Source organism: Solea solea, chromosome 1 (genome assembly GCF_958295425.1).
Source record: "Solea solea chromosome 1, fSolSol10.1, whole genome shotgun sequence".
Lineage (NCBI taxonomy): Eukaryota > Metazoa > Chordata > Actinopteri > Pleuronectiformes > Soleidae > Solea > Solea solea.
Window position 1 is genome coordinate 12,879,255 of NC_081134.1, and position 24,817 is coordinate 12,904,071.

The 24,817-nt window shown below is 40.3% G+C and overlaps 2 protein-coding genes across 3 annotated transcripts in view; both read left to right on the forward strand.

Annotated features, from left to right (window-relative positions):
- Positions 1 to 12,723, forward strand: part of pbx1a (pre-B-cell leukemia homeobox 1a) — a 50,046-nt gene extending 37,323 nt beyond the window's left edge. The window contains exons 3-9 of one of the 2 annotated variants that reach the window (XM_058638900.1): positions 1,444 to 1,688; positions 3,812 to 4,002; positions 4,137 to 4,272; positions 5,254 to 5,413; positions 6,371 to 6,483; positions 8,060 to 8,149; positions 10,832 to 12,723. In XM_058638900.1, coding sequence (XP_058494883.1) covers positions 1,444 to 1,688; positions 3,812 to 4,002; positions 4,137 to 4,272; positions 5,254 to 5,413; positions 6,371 to 6,483; positions 8,060 to 8,149; positions 10,832 to 10,924 — 1,028 coding nt within the window. In that variant the 3' untranslated portion in view covers positions 10,925 to 12,723. The remainder of the gene's footprint in view (positions 1 to 1,443; positions 1,689 to 3,811; positions 4,003 to 4,136; positions 4,273 to 5,253; positions 5,414 to 6,370; positions 6,484 to 8,059; positions 8,150 to 10,831) is intronic. The other variant, XM_058638911.1, reaches the window with a different exon arrangement.
- Positions 12,724 to 15,318: 2,595 nt separating this feature from the next.
- prtfdc1b (phosphoribosyl transferase domain containing 1b) lies at positions 15,319 to 24,773 on the forward strand. Its single transcript, XM_058643950.1, has 9 exons — positions 15,319 to 15,526; positions 15,754 to 15,860; positions 17,592 to 17,775; positions 18,676 to 18,741; positions 21,492 to 21,509; positions 22,697 to 22,779; positions 22,954 to 23,000; positions 23,145 to 23,221; positions 24,187 to 24,773. Exons 1-9 carry the CDS (start codon positions 15,479 to 15,481, stop codon positions 24,232 to 24,234), a joined length of 678 nt encoding a protein of 225 aa, XP_058499933.1. The 5' UTR covers positions 15,319 to 15,478; the 3' UTR covers positions 24,235 to 24,773.
- Positions 24,774 to 24,817: the final 44 nt, after the last annotated feature.

Sequence of the window (24,817 nt, forward strand, 5' to 3'; positions counted from 1 at the left end):
CTTTGTCCTTGAAGACAGTGGATGGAATGGAGGGCTGCACCTGGTCGGCTGTTTTCAGCACCTAGGGAGAAAAGCAGGACACTCAGCTGCTTTACAGAGGGAGCCTTCTGGTGGCAGAAAGAGGCAGGACAGCAGATGGTGTAACCTTGCCTGTTTTAGCTGAAATAATGAAATGGAAATGGAAATGGTCAGTAGTGCTAAGTTTGGAGTTAGTTGATCCTGTGTTCAGGAATCAGAACAGTGTGTGGACTTTGTGTTTTCCCAGTTGAAGAATATATAGAATATATATATTTATATATATACATATAGAATATGCTGCACACTTTAGTTTAAAACCCATAACAAACACACAAAGGTAAAAAGACTCTTTAGTCCTGTTTAATTAAACAGTACTTATATTTCACTGGGACTAAACGTGCAGCCAAAAGAAGCTGATGCAGTAGTTTGTTTATTTTTGAGACGTGAGTTTGGAGGTGTCTCTATTTATCCACCAGTGTTGATGATAACTCTTGTATTAAAAAAGTATGCACGTTAATGCAATGTCAGTAAAACACAGTGTCGTGTCAATAGTCGTGTACCTCGTGGACGTGATTTATTGGCGTCAGTGGGTGTTGTGTAGTTTTTTGAGTTTAATTCATTTTCCCAAAAAGAGACCAAAAGGAAAAAAAAAAATGGCAATAAACCAATCGTGATGACTTTGACTGATAGCTTTTTTTTATTACATCACTAAAATGAATTATTTTCGTCGTAACATTATGTCGTGAAAATCTGATGTAGTGACAGGCCTAATAAGAAATGATGAAATCCAATGAAAGTGAATGTTTAGCCTTCAAATGTTTCCTATTATTTCCTAGTTTTTAACAAAAAGCTTTTATATTTAAAATGCATCTTCGCGTAGTGTCTTTGGGTTTAGCCGAAACGCTCCAATCTCCTCGTCTGATTTATTTGAGACATGTATCCTCGCATTAATGTACAGTGTCACACTTGTGTCATTAGTTTGTTTTGCTTTGTAGGCAACATCTGACGAGATAATAAAGCCATCAGATAAACATAAAATAAAGCCAGGAACTAAACTTTGTCTGAGCATAAGGAGAGCAATGAAAGATGAACTGTGGTGGAAGGCTGTGTTAATTTTTTCCTCATGAAATGATAGTCAGAATCAATGAAATGATAGTTTTATGGCCTTCCTGAGCTGCCAGCCTCTGTGAGTCTGCAGGTTTTTATGGCACAGACTTGAACTATTAAAACGATGGCCATATTTCAGTGAGTTCACTTTGGTAGCCTGGAGCTTTAAAGAAAAAAAAAACACTACTGCATTTTAGTCACTGTAAAATTCCTCTGCCTCGTTATTATTTAGTTCCTCGTTTCACCTTAAAAGTTAATCACAAAGCGCACGGTGCAGACACTTATGTTGATGTCATCACCTTCCCGTTCCTTCCACAGTGCTCAGTATCCGAGGCGCCCAGGAGGAGGAGCCTCCGGATCCACAGCTGATGCGACTGGACAACATGCTGCTGGCGGAGGGTGTGGCTGGGCCAGAGAAAGGCGGCGGCTCAGCGGCTGCAGCAGCTGCGGCGGCGGCCACGGGCGCCATCGGTGCTGACAACTCAGCAGAACACTCAGACTACCGGGCCAAGCTGTCCCAGATCCGACAAATTTACCACACGGAGCTGGAGAAGTATGAACAGGTGGGATGATGAATATTGTAGCACTTTTTAAAGCTACACTAAACTTGAACACACAGAGTTTATTTTTGGAAACACATTACTTTACATTACAGTGTAGTAATAGCACAGTAATAAGGTGTAATATAGAGATACTGCAACTTCCACCTGGGCGATAACAATGGTATAATGTGAAGATAGTATTCCAGTAATACCATGTCATTTCCATAGTAATACCCAGGCAATAGCTTGATAATGAGAATGACTGCAGGCTCACATCAGTGTAATACCTTCACATTAAAATATCTCAGCATCAGAATTGGTAATTAGCATTGTATAATTGAAATCTATCCTCCCGTAAGTCCCACACCCTATTTTAATTGGTTTTACCAAGCTGTTAATTGGTCATTGTGAAAGGTATTACCACGATATTACACATATTAGTAATGCCACATTGTTACTGTGTTACCTTATTATCTGACCCTATTTGAAAAAATATTCCATTTCATAAGTGAAAATTAAAATGCATTCAGCCCACTGAACATTTTGTCCAGCGAGGAGATAAATCAGGTTTTTTCAAAGTGATAAAAACAGCCTTGGGTTTTTGTCAAGTTCTCCCCCTTTATGGCAATAATGTACTCCATTAAACAAGTGTAGGGCATTTTTATGCCTTTATTAAAAAAAGACACAGAAAAGAAATGACAGAAATCCATGGTAGAGAAAGACAAGGTATAGATGTGCAAACAAAGACTTTCTTTCTCTGCATCGTTGAACTTGATCCGTGTTAACTCAAAAACGTCAATCATAATCCTGCTGTTTTACATGTGCAGTAGTTAAATGGTTTCTTAAAAGTGTGTGCAATAGGTATGTACAGTGTGTTGAAATTTATTGCATGTTGCAAATGTTGCAGCGTCAGCATCAAAACTCAAAGGATGTTTTGTTTGTCCATTGTGGGCTCATGTAAGAGCATTTTGGTCTTTGTAGAGCTGACGCAGCTCCTGATATAAATATAAAAGGCTGATTCTGGCGTAATGAAAAAACAATAATTACTACTATCAGGTGATTGTACACTAATGAAGAATGAACTGCTATTATTTTACGTTCAATTTCTGCCAAATGAAAGTTTTACACACTGGACCTTTATAACATACATTATACAAATGTGCTGGATTTAGCCTTATGAGAATGAAAGGTGAAATAAATATTGAATATTCTGTGAATGTTCCACCTTTCATGTGGAGGTAACCTCCACTTGTGAACCTTACACAGGAATAAACAGGTATAAACGATGAATGAGATATTTTTAACCCGAGTCTAATCAGCTTTAACGGGCCAACTCGTGACAAGCCGAGCTTTGAGAGATGTTATCTCCAGCAGGCAAGCAGCCATTATATCAGTCACACGCCAGCTCTTTTCCAAAGACTGTAACTTCTTGTCATTCCCTTGGAAGTCAAAGCATTCTGGATTTGTCATCTTCTCCGAGGAAGGCGAGTCATCGCTAACTGTCACAGTCAATATACACCTGAGCATTTCGGTGTCACCGTGCCACGCACTCCTGCACGCACATAACAGTGAGCGGTGTCTGGCACATGTGTGCAACCGGCGCGGCGGCTCAGTGCATCACTTTGACTGACGTAACCCTGGTGTTGACAAGCAACAGACACCTTGACTCTGAATGCAGTCATATCCAGTGACTGATTCAGACAGAGAGAGAATGAGGTAGACTGAACGATGGAGTGAACAGAGAGGGAGACGGTTTAAACCTCTTCAATGTGAAAGGGACTGAAAGCCTGCTGTCATTTTAAATTTCTCTTCACTTGTCACATTTTCTCTCCCATTGAAGAGAGGGTCTTTTTAATATTCACAGTGGCGTACAGTCTGGCTGCCTCCCACTGTACGACGACACTGCCACATTTGTTTGACACCGCGACACCGCGACGCATCTGCTCTTTTAATTCAGACTGTTCTTACTGCATTCAACACTGATGCTGTTACACTGTCAGCGCTGCTTCTACAAGGTAAAGGTCCACGCGCGGAGTTGCAGCCCTCCCCGAGAATCCAATTTCATCCTTTTCGTTCTGTCTGAAGCTGTTGATCGCTCTGTGATGGTTCTTCTTTTTATGAATCCTGTCTGTCTGTGCATCCAGGCGTGCAATGAGTTCACCACCCATGTGATGAACCTGCTGAGGGAGCAGTCTCGAACACGACCCATCTCGCCCAAAGAGATCGAGCGCATGGTCAGCATCATTCACCGCAAGTTCAGCTCCATCCAGATGCAGCTGAAGCAGAGCACCTGCGAGGCTGTCATGATCCTGCGCTCACGCTTCCTCGATGCCAGGTGTGTGTGTGTGTGTGTGTCCACAGTGTGAATACCCTCTGTCTTGTAAATGGATTACTACGTATGTTTTAACAATTTTCCGTTCTTTTCTTTCCCTTTGCTGCTTTTTTTTTTTTTTTTTTCCTCCGATCCAGACGAAAGAGGAGGAACTTCAACAAACAGGCGACGGAGATCCTGAATGAGTATTTCTATTCCCATCTCAGTAACCCCTATCCCAGCGAGGAGGCCAAAGAAGAACTGGCCAAGAAATGTGCCATCACAGTGTCACAGGTAACCAGAATAAACACAGCTCAAAGGTCAAAAACTAAAAATAAATAGATAAGTCTCTGGCCTGAGGCCCAGTAGGATTTTATATTTGATTTTATCTGAAGGTTTTGCTGACAATGTCTAAACACTTGGCTGTGAAATGTTTGCATAAATAAATAAATAAACACCAAATGTATTATTATTATTATTATTATTATTATTATTATTATGAACAGTAGTAGTAGTTGTTACAGTGTTATATATTTGACTTAGGAGAACAAATAGAGCACAGTTTGCACATCTGACCAGCGTACTCTCTGCACTATCCTGTGAGAGTCAGCTGATACCCAGTATTAACAATGATCAAGTTCATAACATCACTGTGGCTCTTACATTCACTTGATCCACTTGAACTTTGTTAGTGTATTTTTGTCTCATTTAGTTAACACAGGCTGATCACTTTAAATCCTTGCTCTTTCCATTTATTATAGATTGTATCACACATATTATCCACGTTCTATACAGTATGTGGCGTTTTTATTGTCTCCACAGAAATGAATGATAATTCCAAGACACGGAGCATGTAAATCTGTACATTATCAGGAACATAATAAAACCGTTGCAGTATTGCATTTTTAGAATGTGCCTTAGCAAAAAAACTAATAATAATTATTCATGTGCACGAGGTTTGTTTGTTTGTTTTGTGCAGATTCATTTGTTTTGATTATTACTTTAGGACTGAAAGAACCATGTCAACATCTATCAGGCGCATTAATATACATCCTTACGTAGTTACCTATTTTTAGATAGTATTTAATCTCTGATTGAATTTATTTAATAGGTGACGCAATCTGAATACTGGAAAACACTGCAGATGGCATTTTGTGCGCCATGTGTTGGGTGGCGATGATATGATATATGTCGATGTGATGTGTATGACATGCACTGGCGCTTTTCATACAAATGAATTCAATCGCAAATTGTCTGTCCCCGCTAACTCGACAGGTATCAAACTGGTTTGGGAACAAGAGAATCCGATACAAGAAAAACATTGGCAAATTCCAAGAAGAGGCCAACATGTATGCAGCTCGGACCGCGGTCAACGCCACCAGTGTGTCTGCCCACGGCAGCCAGGCAAACTCCCCATCGACTCCCAATTCAGCAGGTGAGCTTTAAACCCTGCGTAATGAAACATGTGGGCAGATCTACTCAAGATGGAGGAATCAGTGGTGATGTGTTTTTTTTTATATATATACTATATACATAGCGAGCAAAATAAAATCACCGCAACTCAAGAATTCAGTCTCTGGCGCTGTTTCATTCCGACTAACAGCAACGGCCCTTCCTCTGCTTAACTCACCCTCACCCTTGCTTCTTACATTTCTTCTCTTTCTTCTCTGGCTTTTGTTGTCTGTTTCTCTCACTCATGTTCTTTCTCTCATTCTTTCCTCCCCCCCCCTCTCTCTTATTGACCTCTCGGTCTTGTGGACGTTAATTTTTTCCTGCCTCTTGTCCGGTTGACCTCGTGCATGCCATTAAGCTGCTCAAAGGGCAAGCGCAGTCTTTTGTCATATAGAGACTTCGCTACTGTATTGGATTAGGACCGGGTGTTGAAATCAAGTTACGAGATGGTCTCTTTACATCTGGGGAGCTGGGGTCCATTAAAGGACGACGACTATTCTTTGAGCCTTCCTGCAGATCAATTATTACTTCCTTAATGAAACACTAGCAGCATGGACATTTAACAACCATATAATCAATAAGACTAGCTTTAACTGGACCTAAACAGTTTTATGATGATTTTCTGTCTTATTGTTCTTGTTGCTTGTTTTTTTTTCCTTTTAAAATGATGGTTCGGTGATATGTCAGTGTGCACTGCCTTTGTACGTTTGTAGAAAGAGCCGTTTTTCATGATGCCTGCGACACTCCCAAACTAACCCACCTAATACACTTTTGCTGATGCATGATCATTTTAACTCCTTTTCTATCTCTGTTTTCTTCTCTCCTTCTCTTCTCTTCTCTTCTTTCCTTCTCTTCTCTCCTTCTCTTCTCTTCTCTTCTCTTCTCTCCTATCCTCTTCTCTCCTCCTCTCCTCCTCTCCTCTTCTCTTCTGTATTCTCAGGTTCTGCTGGCTCTTTTAACATGTCAAACTCCGGAGACTTGTTCATGAGTGTGCAGTCCCTCAATGGGGACTCATACCAAGGGGGGCAGGTTGGGGCCAACATTCAATCCCAGGTAGGCGCCTTTGTAAGTTTAGTGTCAGACAAGACGAGACTAAAAGCTCACACACCCTTGAGATCACTTGTGATGATGTTCAACCACTGACCAGTCTGCAGAGCAACTTGCCCTACACATTGAAACAGAGGTTATACTTAGCCTGAAGCCTGACATCAATGTAGAAGCTATTGTCAACCCAGAAATGACTGCAGACAGTTTTGGAAACGGTGCAACACTTGTCAGTGCTCCTGACAGGATTTCGCATAGCCACTGGTGCACTGTCGCTCCCTGACCTTGCCCCAGTGGACAGCAGTGACCAACAGTGACCAGCGCGAAGAACGCCATCCGTAGATTAAGGAATCAGCACCCGAAGTTATGTTTTCGTTTACTGTTTTGTGCTTTCAGCATCATTTCCTTCTCCTTCCATCCCACTTTTCTATTCAAATCAGCTCTCTAAAATGCTTTAGGTGGTTTATGAATATGCAAAAGAGATGACCACAACAGGGGGCGAAGTGGTCTTCTGGGTTGGCTTAAATTATTGAAACTCATGTTGCTTTAAAGGGATTATTTTTCCAATCATGTCAGAATGGCTTCTCAAGGGTGAACGATCAAAAAAATGCAAAAGAAAAAAGAAAAAGAAAAAAAAATGAAGCAGAAAGTTCAACTTTGAATAAATTGGCCTCCTGATTGGAGAAGTCTAATTTAAAATCTTAACGGTTCCCACTGAGTCTGTGAAGAACACCAACATGGCTGTGTGGCAGTTCAGCAGTTTCCACTTAAAGGGTGGAAGTTGCATGTTGTAGCTGAATATCCCTCAACTCGAGTGTGTTTGACAACCCAAGTAACTTTCAGTTAATATGAATTCTGAGCCATTTTAAAAACATGACTCCTAATATTAATACCAAAGGCTCATTCTGGGGTCATAAGACAACAACAATCCATCCAAAATCACAGTAATGCGATGTTATTTCCAAAGTAATATCCAGGTAATAGCTTGGCATTTGTGTTTTTTGAATCAAAATGAATAATTTCAGTATTATTAAGTTGCAATACACCCTTCACCTAATGCCCCACACATATTTTCCATTATTACAAAGCTATGAATTGGTGATTGCTATGGAAGTAAGATGGTTTGACCTTACCGTTTATTATGATTGCCTTATTGTAATGTAAAGTGTAGTAGTAGTAGTAGAGTTGTATTGTCATTGTTCAAGGAGCAAAGTGTTGCCAATTACATCAGTTACACCATATATTCATTTGTAGCCATGTCAGGTGCTTGAATCTAGTGTCACATTATGAGTAGTGTGCAGACACATTATGCTGAATGTCTAATTTTCACGTGTTCTTTCGCTACAATTACAAATGTTTCCGTAATTGGTCCTTGTCGCGTTTTCTTGTATTTGTGTCCCTTTGTGGTGTCTGTTATCAGACTCGTGGTAGCAGCCAAATCCTTCTGATTCACTGTTTGTAACCTTTTCTTGTTTACGGTACCCTTTTACTATCAGACTGACCTTTCCTTTGTTGCATGGCTGTCTTTGTTATCCCGAGCTTTTGTCTGACCGGGCCTTTTGTCTGTGTATCCCCACTGTTCCAGGTGGATACCCTTCGCCATGTTATCAGCCAGACCGGAGGATACAGTGACAGCCTCGCAGCCAGCCAGATGTACAGTCCACAGGGCATCAACGTAAGACCTGTAAACAGTCCCTTTCTGTCCTTCTCCACATTGTGTGCACTGTCTTACTTTGCCGTGATCTCTAGTCACAGGACGTGTGCGATATTGTGTCACCGTGTATGTCTGCACGCTGGGATGCCACTTAGCAGAGTTTTCTGGGGCTGGGCTCTTGTCCAGCCAGTTGTGCCCCCTGCTCCTGCATTGCCCTAGGTGGCAAGCAATGAGGCAGCTACCAGGCTGAGTAGCTGGACATGCTCCGAGTCTGTCAGAGGACATTAGTGTTAGCATGGCACCTGCAGTCGACAGAAGCAAGGGCACAGGTGTCATCGTCTCTCCCGGTGCTGCTCTCGTGTTGGCACCATAGGACAAGTTATACCTCTTTCCCCCTCCTCCAAAACTGGAGTTTGATCGAATAGAATAAGAATTATCGTCCTCTTGTTTCGTTTGGTTCCTCTGTGCGGTTGCAATTTACAGGGAGAGCTTTGGTGACAAAGAGTGAGGCAAATGGCAATGAGTCACTGAGAACGACAAAGAACAACACACTGGGATTACCGGACATTTCCTCCCCCCCTAAAGATATAGCAGAGACGTTTACTTGGATGACGTCATTAAAAGCAAACGAAATCAAAAGCTCTGTTCCCTGGACTTCTATGGATTTCGATGCTACGTATTACTGTATATCTCTAGCCTGTCAGCGGCTGGGTCCGGGTTTCTAAGTCTCTGTCGGGCAGGGCGTGGTGGGACAGGCCACACTGGAGGCGGCATGTTAGCATGTAGATCCACGGCGACAGGCTGTGCCAGGTTTAACAGAATCAATACGACAGTCACAGGGACAGAAAGAGCGGAGCTTTGGGCTAACAGTCCAAGCACATTGGTCAGATCATTCATCCACAGGAACAGCAGCACTGACAGCCAAGCCTGCAACACCCCCAGTGCTAAAATAAGAACGGATGTATGAAGCCAGTTACAGCATGCAACAGGCTCAACAGGAAATAAGGGTTTGATGCATTGTCCCAGTGTTTTAGAGTGGAAATATAATGAAAGTAGTAAAAAAAACAAAAACGAGACTAAACTCCAAATAAGGGGTGAGAGGGAATTTGATCTTATTAGTAAACCTAATGTATGGAATTACTATTAGTCCATTACAAACAGAATTAAGCATTTGATTTTAATACAATACACCCTGTAAAAAAAAAAAAGAAGCAAAGAACTCTTCTAACATCTGAATGTAAATGCTGTTCTGTTCCTACAAACAATAGATATATATGTATAATTCTCCTGGTTAGAAGACATAGAAGATGTAATGGTAATGAGGCTAATACATTTCCTACCAATCTGTTTCCATTAATGTGTAATTTCCCCCTAATAAATCATCAGAACTTATGTAATGAAACCAAAAATAGCAACAACAGCCAGTGGTATGAAGTGCACATACTGTACACTCCACACTGCCCGTCTAGTGTAAGCACTTTCGGTAAAAATATCAGATTTAAGCCACCGTGAAAAACTGAAACATCAGCCTTTGTCTTCCCTAATACACAGACGTGTGTTCTAAAAATACTTGGCCTCACACTTGCTGTTTTACAACAGCGTGTGACAGTTTATTCGGAAATAGATTTTAGGCCATATCATCTCGCCCTAGTAGGAACACTTAGTCATGAAGACTCACTTTTAATATAAACAATAAAAGGAGCAATAAAAACAACGGCAGAGAGTATTATTGTTGATTATACGAGGCTGTTGTGGTGCTTTTATAATAATAGCGTACTTTAAACAGGAATTGCATGGAGTTGTGAATTAAGTGTTGATGCTTGTATTCATTGAGCACAGATGATGTTTTTTTTTTTATTATTATTTATTTATTTCTGAGATCTACTGACTGAGCTATGATGGTTCACCTCTCGCTTTTTATCACCGAACAGCAATTACACCCCTTAAATTGCTAGTGGGTGTTGCCTCTCTCAGAGACTGGAAATGTTGAATAAGATGACAGACAGACAGTAAATAACAGGGTTTGGAAATAAGGGGCTGCCAAAGAACATTCCCTCTCTCTCTCCCTCTCCCCTCTCTCCCTCTCCCTCTCTCTCGCACACACACACTAATAGCGTGGAAATTGCAATTAATGTTTTTAATAGGTCTTTAGTTGAGCTTTTATCATGATTTGAGAAAGCTTCCATTTTAAAGAGCTAGTTTTTATTGTGATAATGTATTCTTTTATCAACCATCTCAGGGGTATATTCTGACGTATCCCGCGTCTCGTCTCGTCTCGTCTCGTCGCTTCTTTTCATCTCATCTTCTTTTGACATTACTCCTATTGTTTGGGGGAAGAAATGAAGGATGTAGCGCAAGCACATTTATTTAATGAACAGTCCATAGAAAAGAGTTTTGTCAGATTTTCGGTGTTGACTGTTGGGAGAGTCCATGGACATTTTGTGGGTGAAGGAGCCTGGTTAGCTTGCTTAGTTGTATTTCAATCTGGTTTTACATTTTTGTATTTATTTTGTTTTTTCACAGTGATGTTATTAGAGAGGAGAGAGGTTCTGGCTGAACATGTTAATTGCAAGCTTTTTAATAGAATGATTCCTAAAAAGAACTAAATAGGGATAATAATGGAAGATAATTTTATTAGAAATGAGTGTCTGACTGTACACGGTGTGACCATTAAGCTAATTATTTTCTGTCTTATTTTGACAGACAAATGGGGGCTGGCAAGACGCTCCGACTCCTTCGTCAGTGACATCGCCCACAGAAGGACCCGGGAGTGTTCATTCGGATACTTCCAACTGAATACATCCATCTCTACACCTCATCCACGGAAAAGTAAAGAAAAACATAGACTGACCTTGCTATTCACAGTATTAAACAAAGGAATTCACCGTTTCACAGTTTGGAGAGTTACTGTGAAATCTTAACAGAAAGAAAATAAATATAATTTCCTCTGGTTATAACGTTGGACATTTGGGATACAAATAAAAAGTTTGACAAGAAAAAAACAAAAACAATGCCGTAAATATTGGAGACCTTTGTACAGATTTCACATTATATTCGGAGGGCTGGGGTTCCGCATTCACTCGTAATGTTTTCACTCGTTATGGTGAAAACGACACGGTCAATTAATGAAAAATCAAATCGTTGATTTTATCTGAAAATACTTCATTCTACCTCTCAGCCACTAAAAAAAAGTAGAAAAAAATGTCAGTGACCATTATTTGTTTTGTAAAAATGAAACTTTTGTCTTTGCAAGCAAGGGGCACATCTTCTTACTTACATTTTGTTGTCTCTCCCCTACTCTATGGTACGCCATTTAGACTTAAATATTGCTCAGTTGTTTACAATGTGTGCTTGATAAAAGTATGTCCATCTTCCCCTCTGTCTCTGACGAGTCGAAACAAGAGTTCTGTCAGGAGATTTTACCTCTAAGGTAACCCTGTGAAGTATGCTATCTGTAAAACAATGAATAAATACGTGTCAATAAAATCGGACAAGCTTGACATCATTCATTAAGATGTAAAATCAAATCGGTTGACGCCCTGTTCGTTTTGGTCGCGCATCAAATTGGTGTGGCGAGGAAAATCGTCGATTTGCGCCATCGCCACTGCAGTGGAAGAGTTGTTAACGATGCCAAACTGCTGATGTAACCAAAACAAAACTGTCAAGAAAGTGTGTCAGCATGAAGCCAGTCCCAATACATTATTCCATCTTATACCCACAGCCTTCTTTCTTTTTTCCTGCTCATTTAAAATCACCATCTTCTGTCACTCACCTTTGGTGCTACCGTCAAGCGAACAACAACAACAGTAATGTCCCACGAAGAGAAATACGACAAAATAAGTCACTTTCTACTGAAAGCAAAGTTTGTCAAGGACACCTGTAACTGAGTTTGTTTTCAGTACCATGAACCGCAGTCCACTTCAACCCCGGGGAGTCGTTATGGTTTTCGGAGTTTTGCGTGCTTACACGGTGGATTCCTTGCTCCTGAAAGTCCAGAGATGCTTGTAGCTTGGAGCCACTGATCACCGCTGCAGAAGAAGCATCTGGATACACCCAAACTGCTGCTCAGCTGTGGACACTTTGATGTAAAGATAATGTTATGTTTCACATTCTGTTGAACTGAGTCCTATCCTGGGTGTCCATTTATACATAAATCAATATATTACTCCGCTGGTACTGCTTTAGTAACCCGAGAACTGACACCAAACAAATGTAGACTTTTCAATTAATGCTTGTCACTACTATCAACCTGATTCTTTTTTTTTTCTTTTCTTTTTTCCAGTATGAAACATTTATGAAGATTGTAAATGTTAACCATTAAGCACTAAAGAGGAGACAAGTCATTATGTCAAATAATGTGTTTTCTGAGCAGTCTAACATTGTTTATAGACACCTTTTATGTTGTGTGGCCTATTTGTTTTTTTGTCGTTTTTTTTTTTTTATTGTTATGCTAAATGTTGGCTATTATGTTTTGCTTTCCTACTCTCGTGAATTAGCTCATGAACTTTCAACATGTGTTTATGTGCACCATTGTGCTTGACTTGCTTTGTTGGAAAGGGTTTTCAACACATTAAAAACGATATGTCATACAGCGAGACCGTACATCAGTGGGGGTTTTTATTACGGAGTTTACGAGAGAGCAAAGACTCGGCCATTACACAAATGCATCAGTGGTGTGACGGTAATCACAGTCACTTAAGTGATAAGTAAAAGTCAACCAAGGTTAGTGACGGCCAGCAGACTTCCCCTCTTACAGCTGTGCATGCTCCTCTCTTCCATAGTGGCTGCTGTCCAGCAAGTTTGTGTATATGCACTCAGAAAGACACACACACACACACACACACACACAAGGACACTCTGTTAAATCCAAGCAAGAAAGAAAGAAAGCCACAGAAGCATAGAGCTATCATGGCAACTTTCATAACTGTGTAAAAACCCACAGTTAACTCCCTCATCTTACAAAGGACAATGATGGCGGGAACAAATCCCATAAAAAACACAAACAAAACAGTAAAAGTCTGCAACACTTATGACACAAGTCTGTTCTAAATAAAATATAAATCTTTTCTTTTTTTTAAATAATGAACATAAAGTTGGATTTCTTTTGTGGATAAAAACAGAAACACATGGTAGATTTTGAATCGCTTTTTGATTAATAGTGGATGTCTATAGTGCAGAAAGACAAATAAGGGAAGGAATCCTCCGCTTATTGGGGTCATTTTCACGATTTTTCTTTTTTTTGGGGGGGGGTAAATATCAAAATCTAATAAAAGATGGACGAGAAGAAGGCCATGTGTTGGGAGCTTCTTCCCGCAAACACGGCAAACACCGCCACTGACATTATCTGGTCGGACAGTTGCATGTCGGGCAGAATTACTTTCAAAACAACTGAATATTTATAATTGGGCAAACAACAGGGGTGAGGGTGTGAGGAAGCAGTTGGCAGTAAAGTCTGCGGATGGTCACAGGCCTTGACTGTTGAGTGAGTGTGAAATGCCAAAGCTGTGCTGCTCCTCTGCACCCTGAGGGCAGCGAAAGAACCAGTCTGCTCTCACCGACAGAGACGGCTTCAAAAACAATCTGACAAGACTTCATCTTCTGGCTTGTGCAACATTGTTCAGTGATTATCCCAACATCAAGTCTGCTGCACTCTCCTGTGGAGCACAAACTGCTTTTCTGGAAATACGTCGCACGGGGGGGGATTGTTGGCTGCTTTCGGGTGGCAGACAAAACAAAACATATACAGTAAACTTGAAGCACCGCCTCCTTCCTCGGAGGTGATGGCACTGTGTAGACTTATTGAAATCTAGTGTTGCTGTTGACATCTGCCTCCCCAGCTGTCTCTGCACCGCTGTTTGTAATTACAGCTGCCGTGTAAGAGCATGGGTGGGTGGCCCAGACACCTTGTCTCCCCCCCTCGATAGAGGCCAGCAGCCTGCTCTAATGTGCAGTGACATGACAGCCAAGACCCTGCTGCTGCTGCTGCTGCTGCTGCTGGACTCACTTGACCACACGAGTCCCTGGGTGGTTCATCCAGAATTCACTCATTCACACACTGTTCGACAGACAGATTATATTGTGCATGTGAAAAAAACAAAAAAAAAAAAACAGGGTGTGGTGTCTTTAGGTCTCTTAAATTACAGGCCCGTGAGTCTTTTTTATTTCTCTTGTTTTGGAAAACACGATGGGAAAATGTGTGAGAATGCATTTGGAGGGTGTACAATTTAAAAGTATGACATTACATGATGCACATAATGGTTTGGTTAGAACAAAAAGCAAAAGGCTGGTCCTACTGTTTGTCTCAATTCCACAAGGTGGCGATGTTCACACATTTTGTGAAAAGACTCCATATGCTCCACAGAAATTACACTATTATTATTATTATTTACAGCTGCATTTGATGTAATCCGGTGTGATGGCAGATGCTATAGATGAACAAGACTTGAACTGTTATTTCTGGATTGGGTGTAATCTTGGTGTGTTGCTTGCAGTTGTGATTATTCAAAGAAGGATAATGGTATGAAAACTGTTTGATAGTGTTAAAGATAATCATTTTTATAAGGATTTCTCCCTGCCACGAAAAACAACAAAAATTAAGTAGTAGGAGCATCATAAATATGGCTCAATTCAAAGGTCTCCATACATTTAAACTAAATTTAAAATGTGTTTTTAAAGAAAATACACTTTTATACAGTTTGTATATATATAATATGCAATACATTTTCCACCTCCTGCAAATGTAAAACATTGTCAAGATTCAAGATTCTCATTCAGATCTCAACACATTTCTGATATGTATGCAATAGTTCAAATGTTCTGCTTCCAGTCATATTTCTCTATTATTTATTTCACAAATTCAAACTAGGCACAGAGCCTAAAGTATTTGCTATTGAAACATCTTTCTTTCTTTCTTTCTTTCTTTCTTGCTATATATTACTTTAAACTCAAGGTCCAGCTTTGTAACATGTTGTCACAAAGTAGTGGTCATTTTTACACAATGTGGCCTCCTCCCAACATAATATTGGGTCCGCCTGAACAGTAGCATGTGTTGTGTTGCAGCGCCCCCAGTGGTAGATGGTGGTTGGTAGCATAGCACCGCCTGCCGCCTGTAGGGGGCGTGTCGTGAGCGCTACAGGCTGCAGCTTAATCTGGCTCTTCTTTTTCTCTTTCTCTTCTCACATCACATCACACGATGCCGACTCAGCCAGCGCGGGGGAAACACACTCCTCTCTGCCGCCTTTGCTCCTCCTCCTCCTCCTCCTCCTCCTGCTCCCCTCTCCTCTCCTGTGGAAACTCCTTTTCACCACTTTACTGTGAGACAAGAGCCTTTTTGTGTCGTTGGAAAACAACATGGCAGACGTTGCCGTCCTATCCAAGAGAGGAAGCGACAGGATCGTGGTAATTTAATAAAAAGACGCGCTGCACCATCGCGTGCAGCTGCACACCGAAAACTTTCCTTTCCACCGCTTGCGCAATCCTACAACTTCACTTATTAGATGTGTTGCCACGCGGCCGATTTGGTGCAGATAAAAAGTAGATTTAATGGAAAAAACTTTGTTATTGTTTTTTAACCGCATGTCGTCAACAGATTTTTTTTATTTATTTTTTTGACATTTCTTCCCCAGATCGACGATGACTGGCCGGGCTACAGTGTAGACCTCTTCAGCCATCCAGCTCACTACTCCGGAGATTTAGACAGTGTCATCGTTCCGCATGGCGTTATTATGGACAGGTACAAACACAGTAAAATAACTCAGATCTGATCTTTACTTCTGTGTGTGCGCGCACAAAACCATAAAACCACCAACCCCCATCAAAACGCCTCCCAGATGTTTCTGCTGTGCTGGGGTTTTAAGCACTGAACAGAGATCTAGGACAGATTTGTGGGGGATTGCGTAATTCCGACTCTGTGGTGTGATTACAAACCACTAACGTCTTTAAGATGATTTGTGTGAAGCTGAAACAATCTGACAATAAAACTAACAGCTCATTGACAGGCCAATATAAAGCAGTGTATGATGAGAGAGCTCTGACACACGCAGTCCCCTATGATGAGTGTCATCTTTAATACACCGTACATTTCAATGTGAATGTGAATCACTTCAGTGCATCCGTCAAATTACAATCTATGTTTACATGGTCACCAATAATCGGATTATTTACCTAATTCTATAGACATGTTTACATTCATTTCTATTTTCATGTTTACCAGTATTGTATAAAGATACTTGAATAAAAGTACAAGTATCTTACCAGAAAATGACTTTGGAAGAAGTTGAAATTACTTTTTTATAATTTTACTTAAGCAAAAGTATATGACATTTACTGTACTTAAGTGTCAAAAGCCTTATATAAAATGTAGTAAAAGTATTAAAACCATGATGTTTACGTTTTACGCAGTATAATCCAATTAATTTTCACATCTACAATATGTCCACTGCTGTGAAAACACACAAGGGTGTTATGATCTGATGATAATCTACATTACTGTGGTTTTAAAATCCTGAATCCATGTCCAAATCCACTGTCCTTGAGTTGTGCTGCACACAGCAAAACAGACACACACATTACCTCTTCATTGCTGAAATAATAATCCAGTATCCGTGTAACAGAGCAAAGTAATACTATAACCCTTATTATATCTACATTAAATCCACAACTCTGAAAATGTTATAATCTGATTACAGTGTTTTCATGTTTTACATAATGTGGTTTGGATTCTTTACGTGTCTGATTATAGCTGACACCAGTTATGACCTTACACTGTAATTAGAAAATGCTGTTAACATAGCAGTGGTTTATTCAGACTATTGTTTTAATCTGGTAATCTGGTCATGTAAACATAGTCAGTGACAGACAGTATTGTCAAATGCAGCAAGGGTTTTGGTGACAACACTGTAATAGATATGGAAATATCAATACCCTCAGTTGTAACCTGTCACTTTATTGTAAAAAAATCACTTGTAATCAACTGCTGTATTTACTTTAATTTCACAATGACTGTGTCTATTATTCTCCTGACTGAGTTTGTTGTTGTCAGAAAATGGTGGACACTGGCATGTGTAATTCCCCACACTCCAAAGTGACATTATTAAGTCAAGTTTGTCTGACAGAGATAAATATAAGATCTTAATATGTATATATATGTGTGTATATATATATATATACATACATATATATATATATATATATATATATATATATACATATCATATGTGATATGTGTGGCTTTTAGAATATGTGCTGCAAATATATAAAAAATATCAGTGACAGAGCATAATTTAGGTTATTTTGCTTGTGTTAGAAGGAGTTGCTGCTGCTTTTCTAAGCTACACTGTTACCAAAGTGACTATTCAACCTTTATTAGAACTGTGTCTGTGTTGTCCTGTCCTGAACAGACAGACCGCAGCTTTACTCTTGAGGACTACAGACATTACAGATTCACATTTTGCGTCGTTTGCAGGACAGAGCGCCTTGCTCGTAACATCATGGACGACCTGGGAGACCACGACATTGTGGTGCTGTGTGTGCTTAAAGGAGGCTACCAGTTCTGTGCTGACCTGGTGGACAAGATCAAGGCTCTCAGCCGCAACTCCAGTCGGACAATCCCCATGAGGGTCCACTTCATCCGTCTCAAGAGTTACATGGTAAGCATTTGTAGGTTGATTTGTTTGTAGGCAGTAACGTAACATAATACCACACAACACAATGTAACAATAACAGTACAATTTAAGTGCAGAATAAAAAGAGACCATGCTAAAGGAGATAATGTGGTGTGTGTTCTACACTACTCTCTCTAATATTCCACTTACCTTCTGTATAAGCCTGTGGGGGCAGTGTTATGAGCTGTGGTTGCTTTAGTCATTAGATTACAATGTTATGTGGCCAAAAAGAGGTCAGCTTTGGGCATATTCCAACATGACAAGACCAGCAATCATTGATTGGCTAAAACTGAGAAAGATTGGCTTAGGTTGCAAGAGTCATCATGTTCACACATTGATTGGCCACCACAGTCCAGACCTTAGTGCCACTGAGAATTTCCAGGAGTTTTGCAGTTGGTAGGTGGACTTGCTCGACTTAAAGTCTTGGAGATGTCTCACCTGTCATCCTAGTGGCTTCATCACTTCTGACTAACTCAAGATTTAAGTGTCTGGGTGTGCATCTGGCAGAGGAGCCGTCCTGGGGATTGAACACCTATAATACCTAGGATAACTACTCCAACCTTGTTCGGAGGAGAGCATAATCGAAGCTAAAGGTGGTCCTTGAGTGTGTGATTTGTCGGCCGGATAGTGCGTTTTATACATTATGACAGCGTGGGTGTAGTTTCAGATTACCTCGTGCTTTAAAGTACTTTGACGTGAAGTTAAATGTGAAATAAAACATTGGAATCTAATCAAATTACGGCCGACTCTGCATCAAAGTTGAAAAGACATCTCATTAAGTGAATCTTATTATGTCACTGATATTATTGTAACTTTGTCAAACACATTCAAACATTAAGTGGGAAAAAAAATCATTAAATGTTAAAATGATCATTATTCTTACAGAACGACCAATCGACAGAGGATCTACACATAGTTGGAGCGGAGGATTTGACTTTTTTAGCTGGAAAGGTAATAACCTTCTTCTTATCTGCATCATTTAAAACAGCTCTTTATACTAAGAGCATCATTATGAGCCATAAGAGGGTGATGATCAGTGGCAGCCTCAAGAGGGCAGCCTTTCCTCTATCTGTCATCTCTCTCTCTCTCTCTCCCTCTCCTTGCTGACGAAATGGTTCTGCACTTCCTCAAGGGAGATCAAATATGGCAGTGGTGATGATCAGATATCAAATGTCGCAATATGACGGCTAATCACATTTCCCACTTAATCTCGGCGGAGGGGAAAATGTAAAAAATGCATAAATGGGAGGATATACAGAGAGCTGCTATCAGATCAGAGTGGATCAGAACGGTGGTGACTGGGGTCTAGTTGTGACAGACTCATTCCTCATCTGCATGTCTTGTTATCGTACAATCAAACTCAGTGTATCACTGAAATGTGTGTATGTGCTGTTCTGTTAAAGGGACAGCCGACTTTACTGTGTTCTACTTCACTATAGTAATGTGTCACACTGACAAAGAAAACATTTGAACACACATTACTATGTGTTTTCTATCGTTAATCGATCTGTTCCTTGACTGATCTGCTGATGTATTTATAACTTTGCCAAAGAGGTTCCATTTTCCTGTGGTTAGCATCGGTTAGCAACTGGTTCGAGATGTGAACACTCTAAATTGACCGTAGACGTGAGAGTGGACGGCTGTTTGTCTCTGTGTGGCCCTGCGATAGACTGAATGAATGGAAGAATGAATGTCTGCGTGATTTTTGAGAATAATCTTTCTCGAGGAAGTAGGTTACAGTCCATCGCAGAAATGATGGAATTCTGGCAGTGATCCAGGTTCAGGTTTTTATAAAACAATTGTTAGTTCCTTGTGAGATAGGTGAGTGTAAGAGTTTGCCCTCTTCTCAGAGTGCTGTCTCTATGTGATTACATGTTCTATTAAATGTTAATTATAATATCCTAGAGCAGGCATGTCCAAAGTACGGCCTGCGGGCCACTCACGGCCCTCAGTCAGATTTTGTATGGCGTGCAGCTTCTCTTTTATAATGTATTATTTATCACTAGGAGTGACGGGAGTGGGACAGAAAATCAACCCCAGTTATGTGTCATCTCCATTAGCTCAGCTGGTTGGGAGTTAGGTCCAGGGTTTATAACCCAGCTGGGAGAGACAGATTCACCTCTGATTATGTTATTATGATATCTGACTCCAGATGTGAGTCATTTGTTCACTCCTGCGTGGCTTAGATTTGGTTACATTGCCATTTAAAATGATAATAGTATATAAAACAGTGCATTTGTATGTGGATTTTGCTGTTAAAAAAGGAACAAAGGGAACATTGGACCTGGGAATGTTATTCATCATAAATCTAGCCAACCCCCCCGTCCTAGAGATTCTAGATGAATACTTGAAATCGCTAAATAAACGTAAATGCTCAAAGGCCTGAGTTCATTTTAGTTTCCATTAGAGAAAGAAACATGCACAGAAAGCTTTCATTTATGGCATCGGAGTGGCACTACTGTTGGTAGGGACACAAATGGGACATTTGCCAGGTGTACTTTTCTGTTTCTCCACGTATCAGTTCATACCTGCTCGTACTGTTTATGTGTGTGTGTTTGGGTGTGTACGCACAGGGATGAACTACTTAGCCGCTACTACTACAGGAGTCATAAGTCGGTGAGTGAGAGTTCTGGGTATTATAAATCAGCACAACACATAGACAGACCGACACACTCACAAGTGCACACACACATGCACACACACACGCACACACACATATACGCCCTGTAGCTAGGCGTGGCATAGATGCCTGAAACATGAATAGGACATGAGGTAGTAAAGCCTGAGTCACTCTGTTGGCTGCTTTTCTCTCGGTATTTAAAGTGTACATGTGAATTCCCTGAGCTCCCTGTGATGTACAACTAAATTTAGTCGCCTGTTTGTGACTAAACTGTTAGAGTGTTCTTGCTGGAAGAGCTGAGGTCATTGTGGAAAAAAAGGAATATGTGACATAGTTCACATTATGCCTCTGCTTTCCTTCTGAGTAGAGGACGGGCAGTCACTTCCCCTTTTTTTGAAACGTACTCTGTGTGTGTGTGTGTGTGTGAGATGGGATGGGACAGACACAGCCAATTAGACTTAGATATTTCATTCTTGTATATTGTCGTATGGTTTAATCCACTGAATAAGTATGAATAATGAGGTTTAAATCAAAGCATGGCTGCGTGCTTGGATGAATCCCTGGTTTGAAAATGAGAGTAAACGTTGTACAGTTACGCAGAGGTTTGTTTAACGTGACCTATCTAAGCTTAAGCGGAGCTTAGACTGTGACTCCTCATATAAATAGTGCCCAGTTGTCTCCAGTCGATTAGACAAACATTTGCACAATTCCAGCTATTTTAGAGAGACATCCAATGCAGCACTGGCGGAAAACAGATTTCCAGGCTGGACGAGGCTGACATTTATCTGCCGTGTTCATTTCCTTGTGTAATCACTGATTTCATAAAGTGTAATAAACGCCTTACTGATGCAGCTCTTGCTTCAGTACATGTGGAGGATGTTTCAACACTCCTCCTTTTTACGTATTTTCAGTTGTTTTCATTTTCTTTTTGATCATGAAATGTGTCAAGTGTTGTTTTTTTTTTTTTTTTACTCAGCTTGAAAAGTGTGCATATTTGAAAACCCTCTAGCCTTTCTCTGTTGTTATCAAAGGGTAATTGTTTTCTTCTCTCCCTCTGTCCTCCCCGACATGCTCTCGTAAGAACGTACTGATCGTGGAGGTAAGTCGAAGTTTTCCTCCTCACCAACCTGAGTTCAATATGAAGACACGTTTGAACAGACCTATATTTGGGAAATAAAGGAGCGTTTTGTTTTTCCTTTCCTTGTATGACCATTAAATGTCCTGGTTAGCACAGTCATGTAGTGGGCAAATGACATTCACAGGAAATCAATTTGGTCATTTAATCTCTGTGCTCAGATATTAGAGGATTTTGAAACAGCCATTGCTCAACAACCATGCCATGAATCATCAATTGCCTATCGGCACAAAGTAATGGAAATTTGATCGTATTTTCAAATAAACCTTTTGAGTATTTGTTTGTTTATGACGTTGACTAAACAGTGGATGACATTTTAATGTAAAACTATTAACTATTTCATTTTTGAAAGTAGTCGGTCATATGAACCCACAGGTACGATGACTCAATATACTGTACCTGTGGCTCAAAACTCCTCACTTTATTATTGGAACACATTAAGAAAATACCGGAAATGTGTATGCAGTTTTAAAACAACACATTTTTCAGTGGGAAAAAAAACAGCCTCTACAGGTTAAAGTGTCAAATATTTAGTGTGACACTTGAACCGTAGCACAACTCTGGCTCTCGTAAACCTGGAGTGTGACCCTCATTAATGTCACTGGTAAAACCGGTGTTTGTCCTACTATTTAATGTCGACAAATATAGCTGTGAAAGTTTCCGTCACACTGTTCCAATCCAAATTCCAATGATCACATAATTTGACAGTCAAAGCTGGTGGTGGACTCTTACACAGTACTGCAAGTGTTTTTTATCACAATAAAATGACTTTGTAGATAGTAGAGCATATATCTACTGAATGAGTTTGTATAAATACTACAGTATATACAGTGTATGATGTTGACCTACATCTACATGACAAATATGTGACAAAGCCTACTTCCGCGGTTTCACTCCACCACTACATTTACCTCTTCCCAGTGCAAGAAGTCAATAGACTTACTGTAAAACATCACATGACAGTTTTTAGTTCCCATTTAGGGGTGAAGTGTATTTGGAGAATTCTCATAAATGGTTACATAATACACGTACACTGTGATCAACTTCTTCCTCCTTTTAACTCCAGCGTGCAGTGAATCTAATGTCTTCCTTTTCTGTATTAGCATTCTGCTGCTCTCTCCTTCCACTTTACTTTTGTCCTTTTTTTGCAGGCCATTGTAGGCACTGGAAAGACGATGAAAACTCTTCTGAAGCATGTTGAAGGCTTCAGGCCCAAAATGATCAAAGTAGCCGGGTAAGTTGAAGCTGACATGAGAATAAGTAAAACAAAAAAACAAAAACACTTATTTCCCCCCTGTCTAGTCTAGACAGAAATGCTATGGTTTTAAAAATAATACCACCCTTTGACATTCAGCACAACAGGTAGGAATGGTTATCATATGATAATGTCTGCTTTTATTTCCCCCAGCTTGCTTGTGAAGAGACTGCCACACAACACAGCATGCCTCCCTGACTGTATGTACCTTACCAAGCCTTTCATGTGATTATTAGTCAGTAGTTCTTTCACATTTAAAACAATTGTTGCTGCTTGGTAGACAATGAGTCAGTGGGCTGTGCAAATACTTGCAGTCACTATTCCTCTTTGTCCTTGTTTTCTAGACATCGGCTTTGAGATACCCAATCGTTTTGTGGTTGGCTATGCTTTAGACTACAATGAATATTTCAGAGACCTCAATGTAAGTCAGTGCCTGTTTTTTGATTTACGACAAGAGCTTCTCTGTTTTAAAGTAACACAATGTAGGATTTTACTCTCAGGTTCCCCCCCCCCGCAGTTGGTAAATATGTCTTCAGACCAGGTACGGGTACATCCTATTCTGTCACTCTCATCAACTCTCTTCAGGTTCTGTACTCCTTCTGCCATGACATCACCTCTAGTAGTTCCACCTCTGTAACTCTGTTGCTTCATTTGCAAGTAGAATGTAATTATTTTTGTGACACAGACCCAAAACCAGAAGGTACATATGACGCTTTTCCAGTATGAAGTTCCTGCACCACTCGGCATAGCACGGCTCAACTCTTCTCGGTTTGGTATAGTTTTCCATTACAGCATGACACTGCTGCGACGTCGTATTATATGCGTCACACCCAAACTACTGACTTGTAAAGCAGTTGTTCGGCAGTGCTGTCCCTAAATACACCAGACTCCTCTGTTAAATGTTGAGATTAACGCATGTCTTCAGGATTTTTTAAGTCTTTTTAACTGATCTACAGCTTTGATGCTTGTGTTGGACGTCGCGTCCATGACTCCTCCAGTGGAGGATCAGACTCACCAGAGTCAGGTACTAACAAAATCACCAGGTACTATCCCTTATGGAAAAGCAAAAAAAAAAAACGTGCTGAGACGTGCCGAGTCCAGTCGTGCTGGAACTGTGTAACGGAAAAGCGCCAATAGTGCCAGTACAGGCGATGCAACCTGCTCAGACTTTGACAGAGGTGCCATTCAGCCTGTTGTAAGTTGATGTAGCATAAAAATCATTTTGGAGACACTATTTTGAAGGTTGAAATCCCACATTGTGTTACTTTAAAGTCATTCAGAGCTACCTGATTGTCTCACATGCATCAAATGAAGTGTTTTTGTATTACATGTAGAATGTGTTCTGATTCTCCAATGTGATCCCCCCCCCCCCCCCCCAATTTGCAGCATATCTGCGTGATCAGCGAAAATGCGAAGATGAAATACAAGATTTAAAGGAGAGGGCTGCACACACAGAGGCAACTGTCACACAGATGTCATCTCACAGCAAGCCTGAGCATTTTCCTTCAGATGCCATGCACTCAAAGTTCAGCTGCTACTGTGATATCTGATCTTAGGCATGTTTTGTTTTTGAACCCAGTAAAACGTATCTGAAAAGTTTAACATGTAATTGATTTTAGTAAATTGAAGGTTTTACATGGTTTAAATATGCAACTTCATTTTTAAGTTTACTGACTCTCGTGTAAAATGTTTAACTCTCTCAAACTTTTACTGTGAGCCTGAGTGTGTAAAGAGCTTAATCTATAAGATACTAGGAATGTGATGGATTGTTTTAGGTCAACGTGTGATGAGGTAAAAGAGGAATCTTGGTGTTACTTTTTAAAACTAAAGGGAGCAGTTTTTTTTTTGTTTTTAAATACATCATATTGTCTTCATCTGTACATTCCTTTTTTTAATGTTTCATTAAGTGCATTAACTACCTCTTTGTTTGTTACCCAGTATTAGGTTTAACATAAAATAAAGTATTTTTAACATGTGTGTGTAACCTGATTTATTCACATATTCTCTACTGATCACA

Coding starts and splice junctions, on each gene's coding strand:
- prtfdc1b (XM_058643950.1), top strand. CDS start 15,479: ATGGCAGACGTTGCCGTCCTATCCAAGAGAGGAAGCGACAGGATCGTG. Junction 15,527..15,753: donor GAGGAAGCGACAGGATCGTG/GTAATTTAATAA, acceptor TTTCTTCCCCAG/ATCGACGATGACTGGCCGGG. Junction 22,780..22,953: donor AAAATGATCAAAGTAGCCGG/GTAAGTTGAAGC, acceptor TATTTCCCCCAG/CTTGCTTGTGAAGAGACTGC.